The 18,278-nt window shown below is 40.7% G+C and overlaps 1 protein-coding gene across 5 annotated transcripts in view; it reads right to left on the bottom strand.

Moving 5' to 3' along the window:
* LOC111873189 (serine-rich adhesin for platelets) overlaps positions 1-18,278 on the bottom strand; it is a 94,074-nt gene that overhangs the window by 22,078 nt on the left and 53,718 nt on the right. For all 5 annotated transcript variants that reach the window (XM_023867697.2, XM_033754998.1, XM_033755000.1 and 2 more), the window contains 3 exons: positions 11,706-11,941; positions 9,675-9,676; positions 518-830 (listed from right to left, as the gene is read on the bottom strand). In XM_023867697.2, the coding sequence (XP_023723465.1) occupies positions 518-830; positions 9,675-9,676; positions 11,706-11,941 (551 nt within the window). The remainder of the gene's footprint in view (positions 1-517; positions 831-9,674; positions 9,677-11,705; positions 11,942-18,278) is intronic.

Here is an 18,278-nt window from a genome sequence, read left to right as displayed (position 1 = left end):
TGGCTCACTTTTTTTCCCTCAAACCATGTTTGGTCAGATGGATTCCCAGTTCTGAAGACACTGTTTTTACTGGTGTACCTGGACTAAAGATTGGAACTTACAGATTTTTTCAGTATTCCTGCTAGTGGCCAGATCTATGAAATGTTGGTAAGAAACATGAGCAGGTGGCTCCTCATGCTGGTTCCTCGCTCACGGATTTTTTCCTTTTTTCTTTTACCCTGGAGATGATAGCAATACATTCCACCAAAATGTCAGCTTATACAATATCTACACAGCACCACATCCCAGAAGACATCATTCTTCATAGTCACAACCACGAAAGCCTCAAGTCTTACACAAAATAAATTGCTTCACAAGTTAGGAAGGGGTTTAATTTGGATCTATGTAAACTTCTTCTATAAGCTCAGGGTAAGTTACATTTAAGTGACTAAAATCCAGATCTTTGTGATCTAAGCAATACTGCAATTCTGTACAGGAAATCTAACAAAGAAGAAGAAAATACATACGTATACTTCACCTGATTCACAAGCACTTGGCAGAATAGGTAAATATGCACAGCACTCTCAGCTGGTTGAATCAATTTACGAATCATGTTTGGCAAAGTCTGTGACACAGAAGGCAAATCACTGTGTAGAAGAGCCCATTCAGTCATGAGATCCTGCAGCAGCGTTCCTGTCTCACTGACTGGCTTCACCATGGCCACCGTCAAGAAGTACTGTGCAGCAAGCTCCGCAACCTTCGCACTGTATTTCCATACACGGGCACGTTTACCATCCTTTAAGGCATATCTCCTCACCAAAAGCAGTCCATCTTTCAAGTTAAAGTGTTTCCTAAAAAAAAAAAAAAAAAAATTGAAGCTTTCTTCTGAATATCAGTCACATGACACAAAGCGCAACAATCTGAGATTTAACTTTAAATCCTCCTTCGGTACTACATTTATTCAATCCAAAGTAACTAAAAGAAATAACAAAAATACATTTTTTAAAATTATAATACATTTTAATTATAACATAAAGTTATTTTTGCTTTCAACTGTTTATAATTTAATGTTAAAACTTTACTACTGATTTAAACTTAACATGATTAAAGAGATCTTAAAATAACGTAAGTCAATATAGAACAGAATTATCTGGTCATTCCAGAAGTTCTCTCAACAAATTTACAAATTATCCCTTCACATAAATTAAATCCTAGGGGGTCATGTCAAAAACACACAAATACCTGGGATATGCCCCAGGGAAGAACCGTGCAGTAGCTGTTTGATTTTTCCTTGTGCCCACACATCAACCATATTAATGGTCAATGAACAAATAACACCACACCTAGGCTGATTCCATGGCCCGTGCCATAGCTCAAGCAGTTAGTCGCTGGCTTCCCACCGCAGCAGCACGGGTTCGATCCCAGGTCTGGTCAAGTAGGATTTGCGGTAGACAAAGTGGCACTGGAGCAAGTATTCTCCAAGTACTTTGGTTTCCCCTGCCAATCTTCATTCCACCAATTGCTCCACAATCACCCTTACCTATCATGTGGGGCTCGTACAATAGGCAAGAAGTAACCACAGTACAAGGGACTTAGTCCCACCCCACTAGCAATAAAAGAAAAAATAGGCTGATCCCAAGATTGAAGGCAAAAGTCTCTGTGTATTGTTATTTGCAATACTACTTTTTATCTCTAGACAAGGCCCATGAACATAAAAACCACTTATTACACAGCTTGAAAAATCCTGTCATTTAAATAGGGTGCTGGCTGAAAAGACTTTCAGTTTCAGCTCAAAATTCACTACACACAGTCATTATTGTAATCTTGTGAACAGTGTCTCCTTTCCACTGAGAAAACTAATAACAATCACCTATCATGCTTAGATCCAGCCTTCCTTCACTCCCTTCATCTTGTGTACACTTTTGGTGCACGCACCATTTCATTAAAACGTAACATGTACAACTGGGCAACGGTTCAGTAAACACATTTCCTCGGTAACACAGGCAACTATAGAACTTAGGTTACTAGGGTCTTCATACATGCAGTCTAACATTAACTGACTGAAAGCCGATATCCACGGTAATGAACCATTCAAAGCACAGTTAACAGCTAAGAACACAATTACTGTACTGTTGAAAGAGGTGACTTCTGAATGGTTCACCAAAACATTATAACAGGAGACTTTGTCAGCTGAATTAATCAATTAGGGGACTGCGGAATTATGGAATTGGGCTTGGCTTTGTACAGACTTAAATCACAGAATTCGTTTCAGGAGCACCCAAGAGCTGAAGTGTTGAAGACTTTACTTTATGTGTTATTGTGCCACTAATCCTGTTATAATTATGTGTGGTTATGACTGGTGACTGTTCAATACATCAATTCATCTAACAGAGAACACAGTAATTATTAACCATGTAAGGATCATTCCACGTGAAATCATCCAGAGAGGTCGCTCACCGTTTTTTTTTTTAAATTATATTTTGTACATTTATTTATACATATTTTCATACTACAAAAACATTTCTAAAAAAATTGTAATCCGCTCGGTTCTCCCGGTACAGGCGTTTTTATAATGCGAAAAAACAAGTTTTCGGCTGAAATGGAGGTTTGCATTATCTTCCATATCTCGATAACTATTAAGGCTACAGACTCCAATAAAAACGCAGTGTGTTCCTCATGATATGGACTACAAATCATGTTGTTATAAGGTTTTACTCAGCTCACTTTCTCTAGGAGTAATTAAACTTGAAACTTACCCATCAATTTGGGGGAAAAACGCTATTTTTCACCTTCAAAAACCAGTGGGAGGGGGAAAGTATCAGATCTGTGATTTCTACCCTTTGTTGTTACCTACATGGGGAATATAATCATGTAGTTTTGAATCCTGTACCTAGTTTCCAAAATTTTCCAGGAGCTTCCAAACTTTGCTCTGGGCCCAAAATCGGCCATTTTTAACATCTCATATCTCCGCTGGGGAAGCTGCGAAAATTTTGAAATTCATAGAAAATAATGCTCTATTCTAGAGTAACTTGGAGTTAAAATTACAACTTTGATATTCAATTAATAGCGAAGTTATTATAATGCGAAGAAACGCGTTTTCTGCTGAAATGGAGGTTTGTGTTATCTTCCATATCTCCATAACTATTGAAGCTAGAGACTCCAATAAGAAAACAATTTGTTCCCCATGATATGGACTATAAATCATATTATTATAAGGTTTTACTCAACTCGCTTTCTCTAGGTCTCATCAAGCTCGAAAGTTACCTATCGATTTTGGGAAAAAAGCTATTTTTTACCTTCAAAAACCAATGGGAGGGGAAAAGTATCAGATCTGTGGTTTCTACCCTTTGTTGTTACCTACTTGGGGAATATGATCACGTAGTTTTGAACCCCATACCTAGTTTCCAAAATTTTCCAGGAAATTTCAAACTTTGCTGTGGGCCCTAAATCGACCATTTTTGACATCTCATATCTCTGGTGGAGAAGCTCCGAACTTTTTGAAATTCATAGCAAATAATGCTCTATTCTAGAGTAACTTGGAGACAAAATTACAACTTTCATATTCAAATAAGAGCGAAGTTGTGGGCACTTTGAATTTTACCAAAAAAAATCAATACCTCGATAATTGGCTTACCTGCATCCAATGGTACTGGCGGTTCTTTAATCGGTATAAAAGATGAGAGATCTATCTTTTGACATAAAAATCATTTTCAGGCCTGTACTTACTGCTCTGAATGGCATGTTATCAACACTCGGTTCTTAGACAGCTATAAACATGGATGTAGGTCTCTTATTTCGCGCCTCGTGTGTTTTGACATCTGAACCCAAACTTTTGTAATCGTGAGTTAGTGTTGGGCTGCGTTCTCAGCAGCTTTATGTATGGATGAAGCATTCACGTGAATGTTGTCTCAAACTGTAAGTCAGTGTATGTTCAGCAACTGTAGATCTTTCAGGTGTATCGAGCTTGGTATTCTCCAAGTCGAAAGTAAAAACTTTTTGAAATGGAATGTTCTATAGGTATTGTCACATGTGAAGAATGTCATAAAACTACATATGGTGCCATCAACAAACAGTTAACGCCTGTGGGTCAACTGAGTGAAGAGAAACAAACTGTTTTAAAGTTAAGATTGGGTGAATGCGATTTGAGTTCCATATGCAAACATCCCCCCGCGTTGGTGTCTCCACCTTATCGTGGTGAGGGGGTTTGAGTATGCCAAGGACCCTGCGAGCTATACCAGTGGTAGCATAGCTACTGGCAGGGCCTCCCTTGCTGGATAGGTCAAAGGGTAGGCATCAGACAAAGAGATACACCAAAAACCAAAAACTGATGCCGGAAGCAGGGTCATCAGCAGTAACTTGAAGCACAGAGCAAATGATGCTCGAGATGGTTCAAGTTCGTATAGCAACAGGCATGACCAGAGTGATTTGAACGGCTGTTGTACTGCGATGTGGAAAGCAAATGGAAAAACTACCACATTATCACTTTTCCTGGATAGTCTATTTCCAAAAACAGAGATACCATGTATGCGAGATGTTTCCTCTGGAGACAAAACAAACCGGAGGGGCGGATAGAAGTGCCCAGAAGATGAGGAAGAAGACATAAGAAGATGCTGGATGACCTTGGCGACAGAAGAGGATATTTTAATTGAAGGAGGAAGCTTGAGATCGCATTAAGTGGAGGAACTGTTTTGGAAGAGACTGTGGACCTGTCATCTGACAGATTACTGATGAATGAATGAATGCAAACATCATGAGATTAAGTATTCTGTTAAATACAACCACCTGTTTGGAAATACTACTCTGTCCAAAAAAGTATCCGACCTTGGGCCGGGGAAAAAAAAAAGTTCTGTATCTGGGTGGTTACAATACCTAATCGCCTTCAAAGTAGACCCCTTGTAACTCCACACACTTAGCCCAGTGGTCCTTCCATCGCTGGAAGCAATTCTGGAAGGCTCCTTTTGGCATGGCGTGCAACTGCACTGTCGCGTTCTGTATGATGTCCTCACGGCTGTCAAAACGGCAGGCTTTTAGCGGTGTCTTCAATCTCGGGAACAGCCAGAAATCATAAGGAGCCATGTCAGGAGAGTAGGGAACCTGGCGAACCTGCGGAATGCTGTGCTTGACCAGGAAACCCTGGATCAGGTGTGATGAATCAGCTGGGGCATTGTCATGATGTAACTGCCAGTTGCGTATGTCCCACAGCTCCAGTCTCTTGCGCCGAACTGCATCACGAAGATGGCGGAGGACTTCTTGGTAGTACTCCTCATTGACAGTCTGGCCTAGTGGTGTGTACTCATGATGCATAACAACCCGGTAATCGAAAATAACAGTCAGTATCAACTTCACATTGCTCCGAACCTGTCGTGCTCTTTTGGGCCTTGGGGATGTTGGATGCTTCCATTGTGATGCCTGGACCTTGGTTTCCGGGTCATATCCGTACACCCATGACTCGTCACCAGTGATCACAGTCTTCAGGAACTCAGGATCCCTGTTGGCACACTCCAGCATGTCCTGCATGACCTCAAGATGGAGTTGTTGCTGCTCTGGCGAAAGCAGCTTGGGCACAAATTTTGCCGCCACTCTTCGCATGCCCAAATCCTCAGTTAAAATTGTGTTTGCGGAACCTCTGCTGATCCCAACCTCATCAGCAACTTCACAGATGGCCAAACGATAGTCCTCCATGATCAGTGTCCACACTTTTTCAATGACATCAGCATTGACGGTCTCCCAGAACGCTGCTCACTGTCCGCTGATATACAGCCATGTTTAAAGCGGTTGAACCACTCTTTAATTTGAGTGACCCCCACTGCATCATCGCCGAAAGCCTTCTGAATTTTGTGAATTGTTTCCACTTGGGTATCCCCAAATTTCTGACAAAACTTAATGCAGTCTCGCTGCTCCAAGTGTTCTGTCATCTTGAGCAAAACAAGAATGTGACAAACACGTATTACACCACTTCGCTATCTGGTAGCCACAGATGCATCCAGCAGTGTTGCGAGTCAGCAAAAAATCATGCATGCGCATGAAAGTCCCTTCTACCACTACGCTCAGTTTCCCCACCCCTTTGGCCATTACTTGCAGCGGACAAAAATAAAATCGGATACTTTTTGGACATACGGTATTTGTCATGACCTGCTAAAAGTGCACAAACGAACCATTAAGAAAGGTTTAGGTGAAATTTCATTAGAACATCGGAAGAAAGAAAAGAATTTTCCGGTAGCTCTAGTACCAGGTAAATCCTTGTGGCCTAACTGTTACACAAAGATTTTTGTTGTTAAAGAAACCATAAGTGGGGGCAATAGTGGTTCTGGAACGAACGAGTTTGCACCTATGCAAGAAAATATGGCAGAATTAGAAGCAGTATGTTCGGCTCTAGATATTTCTCCTATGGCTAAAATTATGAAGATGAATACTGAGAAACAACCCGCTGCTTTATCAAAAAACTGTAGAAGAATATCCGACTCTCTTTGATGGAGTTCATTTTCAGACGACTCGATGGATCTTGATTCAGATGAACAAATACCTTCCTTTGCATTAAGTGAGGAGTATGATTTGTTGATTAACAAAATAAAGGAGAAATGTTTAATCTCAAGCAAAGAACAAAAATTAAAATCATTAGCTTATTGACAACTTCACGGTCAAGACAGAAGATAAGTCAAGAATTTCAAGTTTCTGAGCACTTGGTTAGAATTACTCGAGCGCTTCAGCAGACGCAAGGGATCCTTCCAAATTTAGGTAAAAGGCGGGGCCAGACAGTTAGTGACGAAACAATTCAGGCTGTCACAGAATTTTATGAAAACAATGTAAACAGTAGGATCTGCCCTGGAAAAAAGGATTGTGTGAGTGTTAACGTGGGAGGTATCAAAGAGTGTATGCAGAAACAGTTGATACTATGCAATTTGAAGGAACTTTACATTCACTTTAAGAATACTCAACCTCAACACAAAATTGGTTTTTCCAAATTTTGTGCACTTCGAACAAAGTGGTGTATCATTGCTGGTGCATTGGGGACTCATACAGTTTGTGTGTGCAGCTATCACCAAAATGTTAAGCTGATGCTAGAGGGAGCAAAATTGAATTCGGACTACAAGGATTTATTACGTGTAATGGTTTGTGACATCGAAAGTTACAAGTGCATGAGTAACAAATGCGCAGACTGCCCTGCAGAAGAAATTCTGACGGAATTGCTATCAGCCGGATCAGAGAGCATGCCGGATCAAATAGTCTACAATGGGTCAACACAGACAGAGCTAACATGATTTCTGTAATGCAAAGTTACAGTGAATTCTGGGAATCTCTAATTGAAAAACTGACACAACTGAAAAAACATTACTACGTGGCTAAAATTCAGTCACAGTATTTGAAAGATACGGGGGAAATCCTGGACGAAACACAGTACCTCGTTCTTGCAGATTTTGCAGAAAACTATTCATTTCTCGTTCAAGATGAGATTCAAAGTTTCCATTGGGTAAATAAACAGGCTACACTTCACCCATCTGTGTATTACTACATGGCGGGCAGTATAACAAAATGCCGAAGCTTGTGTATAATCAGTGATCATGTAAAGCATGATACAGACACAGTTAATGTGTTCCAAAAATATCTTATCGCCGATATATAAGAAAATGTGCCTTCAGTCAGGAACGTTATTTATTTCAATGATGGCGCTGGAAGCCAATATAAGAACAAAAAGAATCTTTTCAATTTATGTCATCACTATGAAGACTTCGGACTTGAAGGAGAATGAATTTTTTACCACCTCACACGGGAAGAATGCCTGTGAGAGTATTGGCGGTACCACGTAAAGGCAAGCAGCAAAAGCCAATCTTCAAAGAACTCATTTTAATCAAATCATGTGCCCGCTCGAACTGTACAAATTCCACACAGAAAATCTCTCAGGGATACTTTACATTTTTGTGCCAACAGAGGAAGTTGCAAGAAATGATATCATTCTAAAAAGCAGGATCCAAAAGTGTAAAACTGTACCCCACACAAGAGAAAAACACTGGGTCGTCCCTCTGGAGGAAAACACAGTCAGGCGTTATAAAACATCCGAGTCCGATGATATTGAAGGCACCTTGGTAGTGGACAATTCCTGAACTACTTTCAAACAAACTGGACGATTTTCATTGGAGTACACAAAGAACTAATACTACTGGATACAGGTAAGCCAATTATTGAGGTATTGATTTTTTTTGGTAAAATTCAAAGTGCCCACAACTTCGCTCTTACTTGAATATGAAAGTTGTAATTTTATCTCCAAGTTACTCTAGAATAGAGCATTATTTTCTATGAATTTCAAAATTTTCGCAGCTTCCCCAGCGGAGATATGAGATGTTAAAAATGGCCGATTTTGGGCCCAGAGCAAAGTTTGGAAGCTCCTGGAAAATTTTGGAAACTAGGTACAGGATTCAAAACTACGTGATTATATTCCCCATGTAGGTAACAACAAAGAGCAGAAATCACAGATCTGATACTTTCCACCTCCCACTGGTTTTTGAAGGTGAAAAATAGTGTTTTTCCCAAAATTGATGGGTAAGTTTCAAGTTTAATTACTCCTAGAGAAAGTGAGCTGAGTAAAACCTTATAACAACATGATTTGTAGTCCATATCATGAGGAACACACTGCATTTTATTGGAGTCTGTAGCTTCAATAGTTATTGAGATATGGAAGATAACACAAACCTCCATTTCAGCCGAAAACTCGTTTTTTCGCATTATAAAAACGCCTGTACCGGGAGAACTGAGTGGATTACAATTTTTTTAAAAATGTTTTTGTAGTATGAAAATATGTATAAATAAGTGTACAAAATATATATTTTTTTTTTAAATTGTGAGCGACCCCTCGGGATGATTTCACGTGGAATTACCCGTAACCAAGACAAGTGACAATACGTTCAACACAAAAATCAGTCTCTATGCGTATCCAAGAATTAACTGTGCAATGTATGACTTATTTGACAATAGCTTTGTTATGTGAAAAACATTATGGAACTGCATATAGCCATAGCTCTGTAACCACTACGAGTAAGACCCATTTTAATGACATTTGTGAGTAGCAACTGCTTCAGAAATAAGATCCTAAAGTAATGGCATGAAGTCATGAAAGCTAGCATAGATTTTAGGTAGTATACAGTCTAAATTCTGAATTTAAGATTTTATTGTCTAGAAAATGTGGGAGCCTTAAAACTCACAACCCTATGGGCATCCATGGACTGTCACAGGGATGGCTTTAACTTTTTTTTTCTAGCTGGAATGACTCACTAAATCTGCAAAAACTGCTATTAATATTGTCACATGTTCTGTGACTAGACATGGGGTTTGAATTGGTAAGTGAATTTTTTGGACTCTTATAATATGCAACTACAATTACTTACAGCACTATCACTAACTCCCACTCTCCACAATTCACTATGGTAAGCACTAAGTCTTCTCAGTCTGTTGCATTTTCATTGGTTTTAACGTGGTAACAGCTCCCAGTGCCATAGATTCCTCATCTTCCATGTTCCATGGTTGCAGTCCTCATTGGTTGACACCCGTCTCACATTAACTCTTCATACTTGGAACCCCTGGCCACTGTCTGCCTTCTAGCCATGTCTGTCCATCACTGGCTAGTAATGACTGTCCACAGAATCACAATCTCAACTGCTAACCACTCACTGGTGAGTGCAGCTCCATTTCAGTCTCTGGCATACAGCTTTGGGGAGGACTGCATAGAAAACACCACTTACAACAGTTCCTCTGCTGTTGGATTCATGTCTTCTGTTGCGGTGATCACATGATTTTGTTGCTGTGGAAACATCTTTACAGAGCTGTTGCTTAGTGATGGCTGGCTATTTACATTGCTGTAGCCTAGCAATGGCTCCTCCTTCTTGCTCCGCAAATCTGGCTTTCAGCCATGGGGTCACATTGCTCCCTCCTTAAGGCTACTTGTTTGGAGTAACTTAGAGGCATATTGCCAATTATTCTCCAAGCCAGTGGGGACAAAACTCTCAAAGGTGGCCAGTGCTCCTACAATGAAGGCATGTAAACCATTGGTTGTGTCTTCTTTTGTCTGGGAGGTGGCTGGCCCCGCCACAATGTCCTGACACTAGGAACCAGTCTAATGGAAGATCCAACTATTCATTTTGAAATCTCCAACTCTATGGTCTTCTTGAATGTCCTTTTGCTTCCTAGATGCAAATGCTCTTTTAGGCCTTGGTCCCTTATGCTGCTGCTGCATTCCAGCCGCATCCATTGTCTCTTCTCAGATGTCAGTCTGTTAGGGGTTCCTTGCCCATCATCAGCTTTGGTCCGCCTTTTCTGGAGGTTTCAATATACTAGGGCCCATTGCTAGTCACCATATCGGTCCTCTCATGCTCTGATAGTCTCCACTGTAGCCTCTTTGTTAGGGACTTCCTGATGCTCCATTAGAGCATCTACTCCTTGACTGGCTTCCTATTCCTGCTTCCAAGCCAGTATTAATTTCAGCTTCCCTTGATTCCTGGCCAGTCTCTATCCTGACTTCCATCTTTCCTAGACAGGCCTTCATCTCAGCCATTTCTTGGCTGCTCCAGATCACTACCTCCATCACTTCTTGGCCAGCCTTTATCGCTGCCCCTGTCTTTTCCTGGTTGGTCTCTGTCTTGACTAGTCTAAAATCCATCTGGATTTAAATTCTTCTTATTTGGAACTCATCTCTTCCCAGTTAGCCTCTATCTTCCCTTGAATGGCTTCCACTTTAGCCAACAAGCATTCCTTTATTTGATCCACTGTGGGGGACTAGTTCTTCATGAAATTCCTCAGCATTGTTTGCCAGAACCTGACGGACGTTCCAGCTGCTGCATTGGGTGCCTCCAGCTAAAAGGCAACATTGATGGCCTCAGTGAGTGTCTTCTTGTGTGCTAAGAATAGCTGGCATCTTATTTCTTGCTACCTTAACCTGTCAGAGAATGCATGGGCGGCTTCACTACTGATGTGTTGTTCAGGCAAGTCAATGTGGGCAAGGTTAACTAAGTGCTCCAGGATGGCATTAAACTCCTAAAGAGATTCCCCAGCATGCTGGGTCTTTCCCTTCAGCTGCAAATAGAATGCTTCCACCAGGTGGTAGTCACCATAGCAATTCTTAAGAGCAGCAGCAACCTCTTCATATGTCACCTTGCCACAGGGCGTCCAGTTATCGTGTTCCGCCACAGTCTAGAACTGCCATCGGAACACAGCCCATGAGGTCAACCTGTCGAATTTAGGCAGCTGTATCATGCCTGCACAGATTCCTTTTCTCTCGCCAGTTCTGCAGTAAGCTCAGGATTCAGTGGCAGAAAGTTCACCTGCTACTGCTACGCACACAGCCTTAGCGTCAACTTCTTTCAAGTGACTTTCGAACTCATGCCATGTAGTTTCCACTACATTCTTCGTCATGAGGCCAAGCTTTCTGGCTTTCAGTCTTCATGTCACAATATCACTTTCAGGATCAATAAACACAATGAAATCCCCCTTTAAGGTCTCTGTGAGAAGCAGTGAATCTAGACATTAAACTTAGGAAAATCTTATATGGAAGAAATTTAACAATGAGATGATGAACTTCGGATCGCTGAAACTGAATGACAGAAAACACTGTGCACTGTGGAACATTACATGGGGATTCCACTGTACAAATACTTCTCCCTGACCACCTGCAAACACATAAAGTGTTTAAACACTTTGAAAGAATCGACTCATCTTCAAACATAATTTTGCAAAACCATCACCTCTTTGATAATGTCATGTATCCTCTTGAATTTGTAGAGGAGTGCAATGTACATGTCTATGGTATAAAAGAACTGCTCATCTGAACTTTCCTCCAGAAAGCAAGAATCCCTTGACCGAAGACATCTGTGGATTGCTTCTGCTAACTTCAGGGCTAAGTCTTCACATTTTGACTCACACAACATTTCCAGTCTCATTGAAAGAAGAATTCCTTTCTCAGTCTGACACAATTCTAAAACTGTAAAGGCAAAGCAAGCAAAAACAATTATTACATTATACATGATAACTTCATTTAACCAGATTACTGGCGGTGGTGGTAGTGATGCAATCGAGATTCTGCAATCCTCCAGTTCACTGCAAGCTAATATCTCATTAATCAGAAGGCTGTGTATGCAAAAGCAGACTTAACATGCATAAAGAAAACAACTGTAACATCAGCGAGTTTTTTCAAGGAAACATGCTTACATACAGTTTTTATCTTAGCTGGATCCAAATAATTTTGCTCTGAAACATCTGCTGATTATAGGAATATGAACATAATATTTATAACTAAAGCAATTTATAAGTTCAAGTCACAATTCTTTTGTTTGCATCTTCACGTGATAGTGTCAATATGGTTGCCTGATGGGGGGAGGGGGAGAACTTCAACAAGAGGTATATTTCCTAGATGTCTACACAAGAATTCTTGAGGGAATAAGGGGGGATCAAGAGTAAAATCCACTTCAGATTAATCACCCAAAAGGATAACACTTGAATGATATTCCAGCCCACCTTCCCAAAGAAATGAAGTGGGGCCAATTTGTTAGAATAATATGGAGACAATTTGCAGTTAAAATACTCACGAGAATAACAATGGAATCAACAGTACATTTGTACAATAATATGGGGCTCATATTGGATGGTTGGCTTCCCTAATGTAATGGTGACATCCAATAATTCAGTCCAGTCTTTCACAGGATATAACATGGGATGACTATGAGATTGGCTGACCCATATGGTTAGCATGGGGATAGTAGTGCAGTACATCTGAAGGCAGCANGAATTCTTGAGGGAATAAGGGGGGATCAAGAGTAAAATCCACTTCAGATTAATCACCCAAAAGGATAACACTTGAATGATATTCCAGCCCACCTTCCCAAAGAAATGAAGTGGGGCCAATTTGTTAGAATAATATGGAGACAATTTGCAGTTAAAATACTCACGAGAATAACAATGGAATCAACAGTACATTTGTACAATAATATGGGGCTCATATTGGATGGTTGGCTTCCCTAATGTAATGGTGACATCCAATAATTCAGTCCAGTCTTTCACAGGATATAACATGGGATGACTATGAGATTGGCTGACCCATATGGTTAGCATGGGGATAGTAGTGCAGTAAATCTGAAGGCAGCACCATAGCTCAGGTGGTTACTCACTGGCTTCCCACCATGGCAGCCCAGGTTCGAGCCCGTGTCTGGTAATGTGGGATTTGTGGTGGACAAAGTGGTGCTGGGGCAGGTTTTCTCCAAGTACTTTGGTTTCCCTTGCCAATCTTCATACCACCAATTGCTGCACAATCACCATTATCTATCATCTGGGGCTGGTACAATAGGCCAGTAGTGGCCGCTGTACCAAGTGGACTCAGCCTCACCCCACTAAGAATAAGAAATACAATATGTCTCCATTCCGATGTGGTACGTAATACTCAGTGACCTTCTCAAAGAGGATGACACATTGCCAATAATGGAGTTCAGCCATATAAAAGAAAAATACACGCTCATAAAATAAAAGATAAAAGCTATCCCTTAACAGGACCGTAGAGGTCCATAGGGTTGTGAGATATCGAGGCTCCCACATTTTCTAGACAATCAGCTCAAAGATGACACTGAGGTTATCAGCCTTACACACCGGATGCCCTTTACCCCCAGGAAGATAGCTGGTACTCATTTCTGTCAGAGGCTGAGTTGACCACTGGGCCTTAATGTGACTGGAAAGATTAGGTCAATTGAAAAATCCAATTACCTCATTGGGAATCGAACCCACAACCTTCCAGCTTGTAGCATAGTGCCTCAACCAACTATGCTACTGCATACACCTTCAAAACATCCAAAGGAGATTTCTAAGATTATGCAATCTGACCTACTTGCTTCAAAGAATAATATGGGACTATGAGTGCAACGTATCTACAGACTGCTAATAAAATCCCATTTTTCAATAACAATAATATAAGGCCTGTAGCGCACCATAATCTAACCACAAGGACACCACAAGATTATCTTCAACATACCCTCAACAAAAATATAGTACCATTAATGTTGTCTACCCTTTGCATAACAAACCTCCCAATTAGATTAACATGGAGTGCAGTCTCAGTAAGAATAGTAAGAGGTATGCAATATATCAGAAGCTAACACTCAAACTGTAGATTTGGTACAAAGAAATACAGTACAGAAGTGCCTGCAATCAACCTTGATGTATAAACAGGAGAGCGCTCAAGCATGCACACACACCTGCCAAATGAAAAAATAACACCTTACGGATCGTCAATTCAACCCACAGGTACATAAATTTATGAATATACTGTGTGCCTACAGTTACATTGCAGGCACTAGCACTTAGCTTCCAAATATGCATTCACTTAACAGTCCACAGAGAGTAAATGTGTATTTCTTCAGAAGTGTTGGGGAGTGGGGCCTGCTGTTTTCTTTGCCAATGGGTAATCCATGCACTCTCCTAACATGTTTCTGTTCACTTTCCAGGCATGTGTTCATTTTTTCCCTGTTAATTACACTGGACACTTCCTCTCTTGTGATTTCATATAATACATTAAAAGAAACAATATCATGATGTAAAATACACACGGTGTTTCATAAAAAGATGGTTCAGTCTTTATTTCATGTAATTAACTAACTACATCAAAAACATCACTGTTATTGGTGCCTATGAACTCAGTAGTCTAGGAAGAATGTACTGTCCGTGGTGGCAACATCAGGAAGCTACAATGATCAAAATGGCATACTCCATAGAACAGTGTGTATTTTTGTGAACAAATGTACTGAGACACCATTACACCCAGAAAAATTAATGGTGTGGTGTAGTGTACTAAGTCAGCAAGTGTTATTTCTGGGGCCATTTCTTTAAACAATACTGTGACTGTTGAGCATTATCTCACATTCTCAAAGAAGAATCTTTCTGGTTTCTCCATGGAATGGGTGTAAATTTTACAGAACAATTTTTTCTAGAGGGCAGGGCTTGGCAATACACTACGAACGCAGTGCTGGATGTGATAAATGAGCATTCTGACAACACAGTGTTGTCTAATAGTTTTCCTGAATGGTTCAGATGTGGTTGGGCTCCATATTTTATTTCTTATGGGGCTTTCTGAAAGACACAGTTTGCAACAAAAACCATACACAATCAAAGAACTGAAACAATTAAATATTATACTGCTGTATCCTGTTGCACTGTGCATTCTAATTTCATCTTCTTACTCCTTGCCATCTTTGTGCAACTTCAACGATATATTAATATCCATACTTCTGTCTTCTTCTCTTCTTATTATAGAATGATACATGTTTCAGCATAACTGGCCATCATCGGGTGTATAAGATGTTGGATTAAAGGAATCTGCTGCTCTGTTATCACATGGTTCTGCTTTTCATTTTGACACAAAATGCTTCTAAAATATTTCATTTTAGGTCAATTTCAAATTATCATGCCATTGTTACTATATTTGTATGCCTGCTGTCTGGTGTGTCTGTAATATGTAATGGGTTATATCAGTGTTTTATTTATAAGATAGGCAAATTATATTTGGTTGTTCTATCACTGCAGTTGTGATGTTACATGTTGTTGTTGTTGTTGTTGTTGTTGTTGTGCTGATTTTATCCTTTTGTGCTGTGTGTAGATGTTCCAAGTATTTCTGTGTAGTTGGTTCTGGCATTATATAGGATGTACAGTGTGTGTGCTGCTAACTGGTGTTCATTTCCTGCAGTGCTCTGAATATTGGGTTTTGTGTGTGTCAGTGTTTGTCAATCATCTGCAAGTTATTTTTGCTGATTTTGTATATGTGGTATTTTTCCAGTGTGTTTTCCTTTTCCTGAATTACTATTATAATTTCTAACTGCTTGCTTATATTCTTTGTATCTAGCATGGAATGCTCTGCCTGTTTGTCCTATGTAGTTTAGTGAGCAGTCTAAGCATTTAATTTGGTAGATGCAAAATTGTTGTATTTGTCTGTTCGTGGATGTTGTTTCTCTAAGTTTTGTATTGTGTTCTGAGTTTGGAATGCCATTTTTATTTGAGGGTCCTTGAATATTTTTGTGATTTTTCTTGTCTCTTTTCCACTGTACGTGAAAGTGGACCATTTTATTTTCCAGTGTTGTGGGTCAGTGTCTGTATTTTGTTTTTGTGGAGCTGGATGTTTTACCATTTTGTTTTTCGATGGTAACTGGATTTACTGAACACACAGAGATCACAACTATAAGTAACTATAGCACTATTGCTGACTGACACTGCAATTCACTACAGAAACATTTATGTCTTCTCAGCCTGCTGTCTTCACCAGCTACCAGCTTGTAACAGCAACAGCATATAAATACTGCACCACAGAAGCCCTCTAACACACTCAACTCCACTGACTAACTTCCAGGCTGGCAACCATCTCACACCAACCTCTTACTCTTCTCACTGCTGTCTCCAGACTCTTTTGTAAACCCAGCTGCTTGTTTTAGAGCCTTGGCACAGACCACATAAAAACATCTCTCCCAATAGTTCTCCTATTGCTGCATCACACAGATACTGCACAGACCACATAGAGAACACCGCTTCCAACTTGCTCCCCTATTATGTGATACAAATCTGTTGCCCAGCAACAGGCTTTGCAGTCAATTCTAGCAATCACTGACTCTGCACCCTTCAAAGTTCTTGCTTTCAGCAATATTCCACATTCTATGTACTGTTATGCAGAGTGTATTTTATAATGTTTACTTCTCTTTCTTTTGCTTCTATAGATATTGCATACATGTTTAATCTGTTTACTAAGTAGCTGATATCTGATATTTTATTGTCAAGTGTAGGGTGGTGCGCATGATGAAATTAACAGGTTCTAGTTCAGATGAATGTATTTATTAGCACTTTGTTTAAACCTCTCTTAATTACAGTCCATACAACACTATCGCTGATTTACGTGCTATAGAGTTCAACATTGCACACACACACACACACACCAGGATTCATCTTCAGTGGTCAACTGACAGTGTAGCAAATTAACACCAAAACATGCAACTACCATCCCAAGTTTGGAAGTCAGCCAGTTTGTCTTGGTATGAAGCCCACATTTCTATTACTGTCAGGCAGTTGTGGATCTGTCGATGTGGGGAGTCCTCTCTAATGAGAGTACAGGTCTGTTGTTTACAACTGTTGCTGGTCCTCTCCAGCACATTCTTGGGTCAAGTCCCACAGCACTCATGACCATATTTTACTCAGATTCCAGACTCCCCTAACCTGAAGGGCCACGATGGGTTTTGGATTCATGACTGGATTTACTGAACACTTGTACAACTCACAACTACACTTCACAAATCATTATCACACACAGTTTCCTCAGTCACACTGCTTGGTAGCAGCTTCCGATGATGCAGCATCCTTGGCTGGCATGTCCAACAGCTCCTACCTTTGCTGGTTGGCACCTTTCAGATGCAGATCCTGAGCTAAACTAACTCACATAGTCAGTGTAAAAAGTTAAGCTACAACTGTCAGTTAGCCACTGTCTTGGTGTCAAGCACCACATGGGGCTCAAGGCCAGATGTTTATGTTACTGTCAGACAGTTGCAGGTTTGATGTGGGGCATCCTCTCTGATAAGAGGAGGGGTATTTTGTTTACAATTGCTGCCGGTCTTTGCCAGTGCAGTCATTCTTGGATCCAAGTCCCACAGGACTCATGACCATATTTTACTGTTACTGCCACAGATTCATGGTTCCCCAACCTGGTGGGCCAGGTCCCCATATTTATTACCTCCAGAAACAGGGTGGCCCAGTTATATCCCAGGCACTGGGCTACCTTTCTGTCATTTCCTACAACTCGCAGGACTATGGTGGAGGTGTCTGAACCCGCCTCCACACAGAGGACTGACTCACAAGTCAAAGTGAAACTCACACTGCAAATGACAGTCAGTCAGTCACTAAGTCTTGGTGTCAAGACCCATCTGGAGCTCATGACCAGATATTTATTACTGTTTGACAGTGATAGTCTTGTTTCTGTGGGGTGCCATCTTTGACGAGAGGACAGGTCTGTCTTTTGTATATGCTGCTGGCCCCTGCCAGCGCAGTCTTTCTCGGGTCTGAGTCCCTTAGTATGCGCGACCATATTTTACTGTCTCAGATTTGAGACTTCCCTTTTCATCCCCTCCTATGACTCACAGGGTCACAGTGGAGGTATTCGACCCTGCCTCCAGATGGGATACTGACGCACAATGCACAATCGACTCATGTACCCTCGGCACAGACCACATAGAAAACACCGCTTACAACAGTTCCTCCATTGTTGTGTGCATACGTTGCTTAGCGACGACCCTAACACTGTTGTGCTT

The sequence above is a fragment of the Cryptotermes secundus genome, unplaced genomic scaffold, assembly GCF_002891405.2.
Source record: "Cryptotermes secundus unplaced genomic scaffold, Csec_1.0 scaffold540, whole genome shotgun sequence".
In the NCBI taxonomy this organism is placed as follows: domain Eukaryota; kingdom Metazoa; phylum Arthropoda; class Insecta; order Blattodea; family Kalotermitidae; genus Cryptotermes; species Cryptotermes secundus.
The sequence above is the reverse complement of the archived record's forward strand: the minus strand, read 5'-3'. Positions and strand labels throughout refer to the sequence as shown.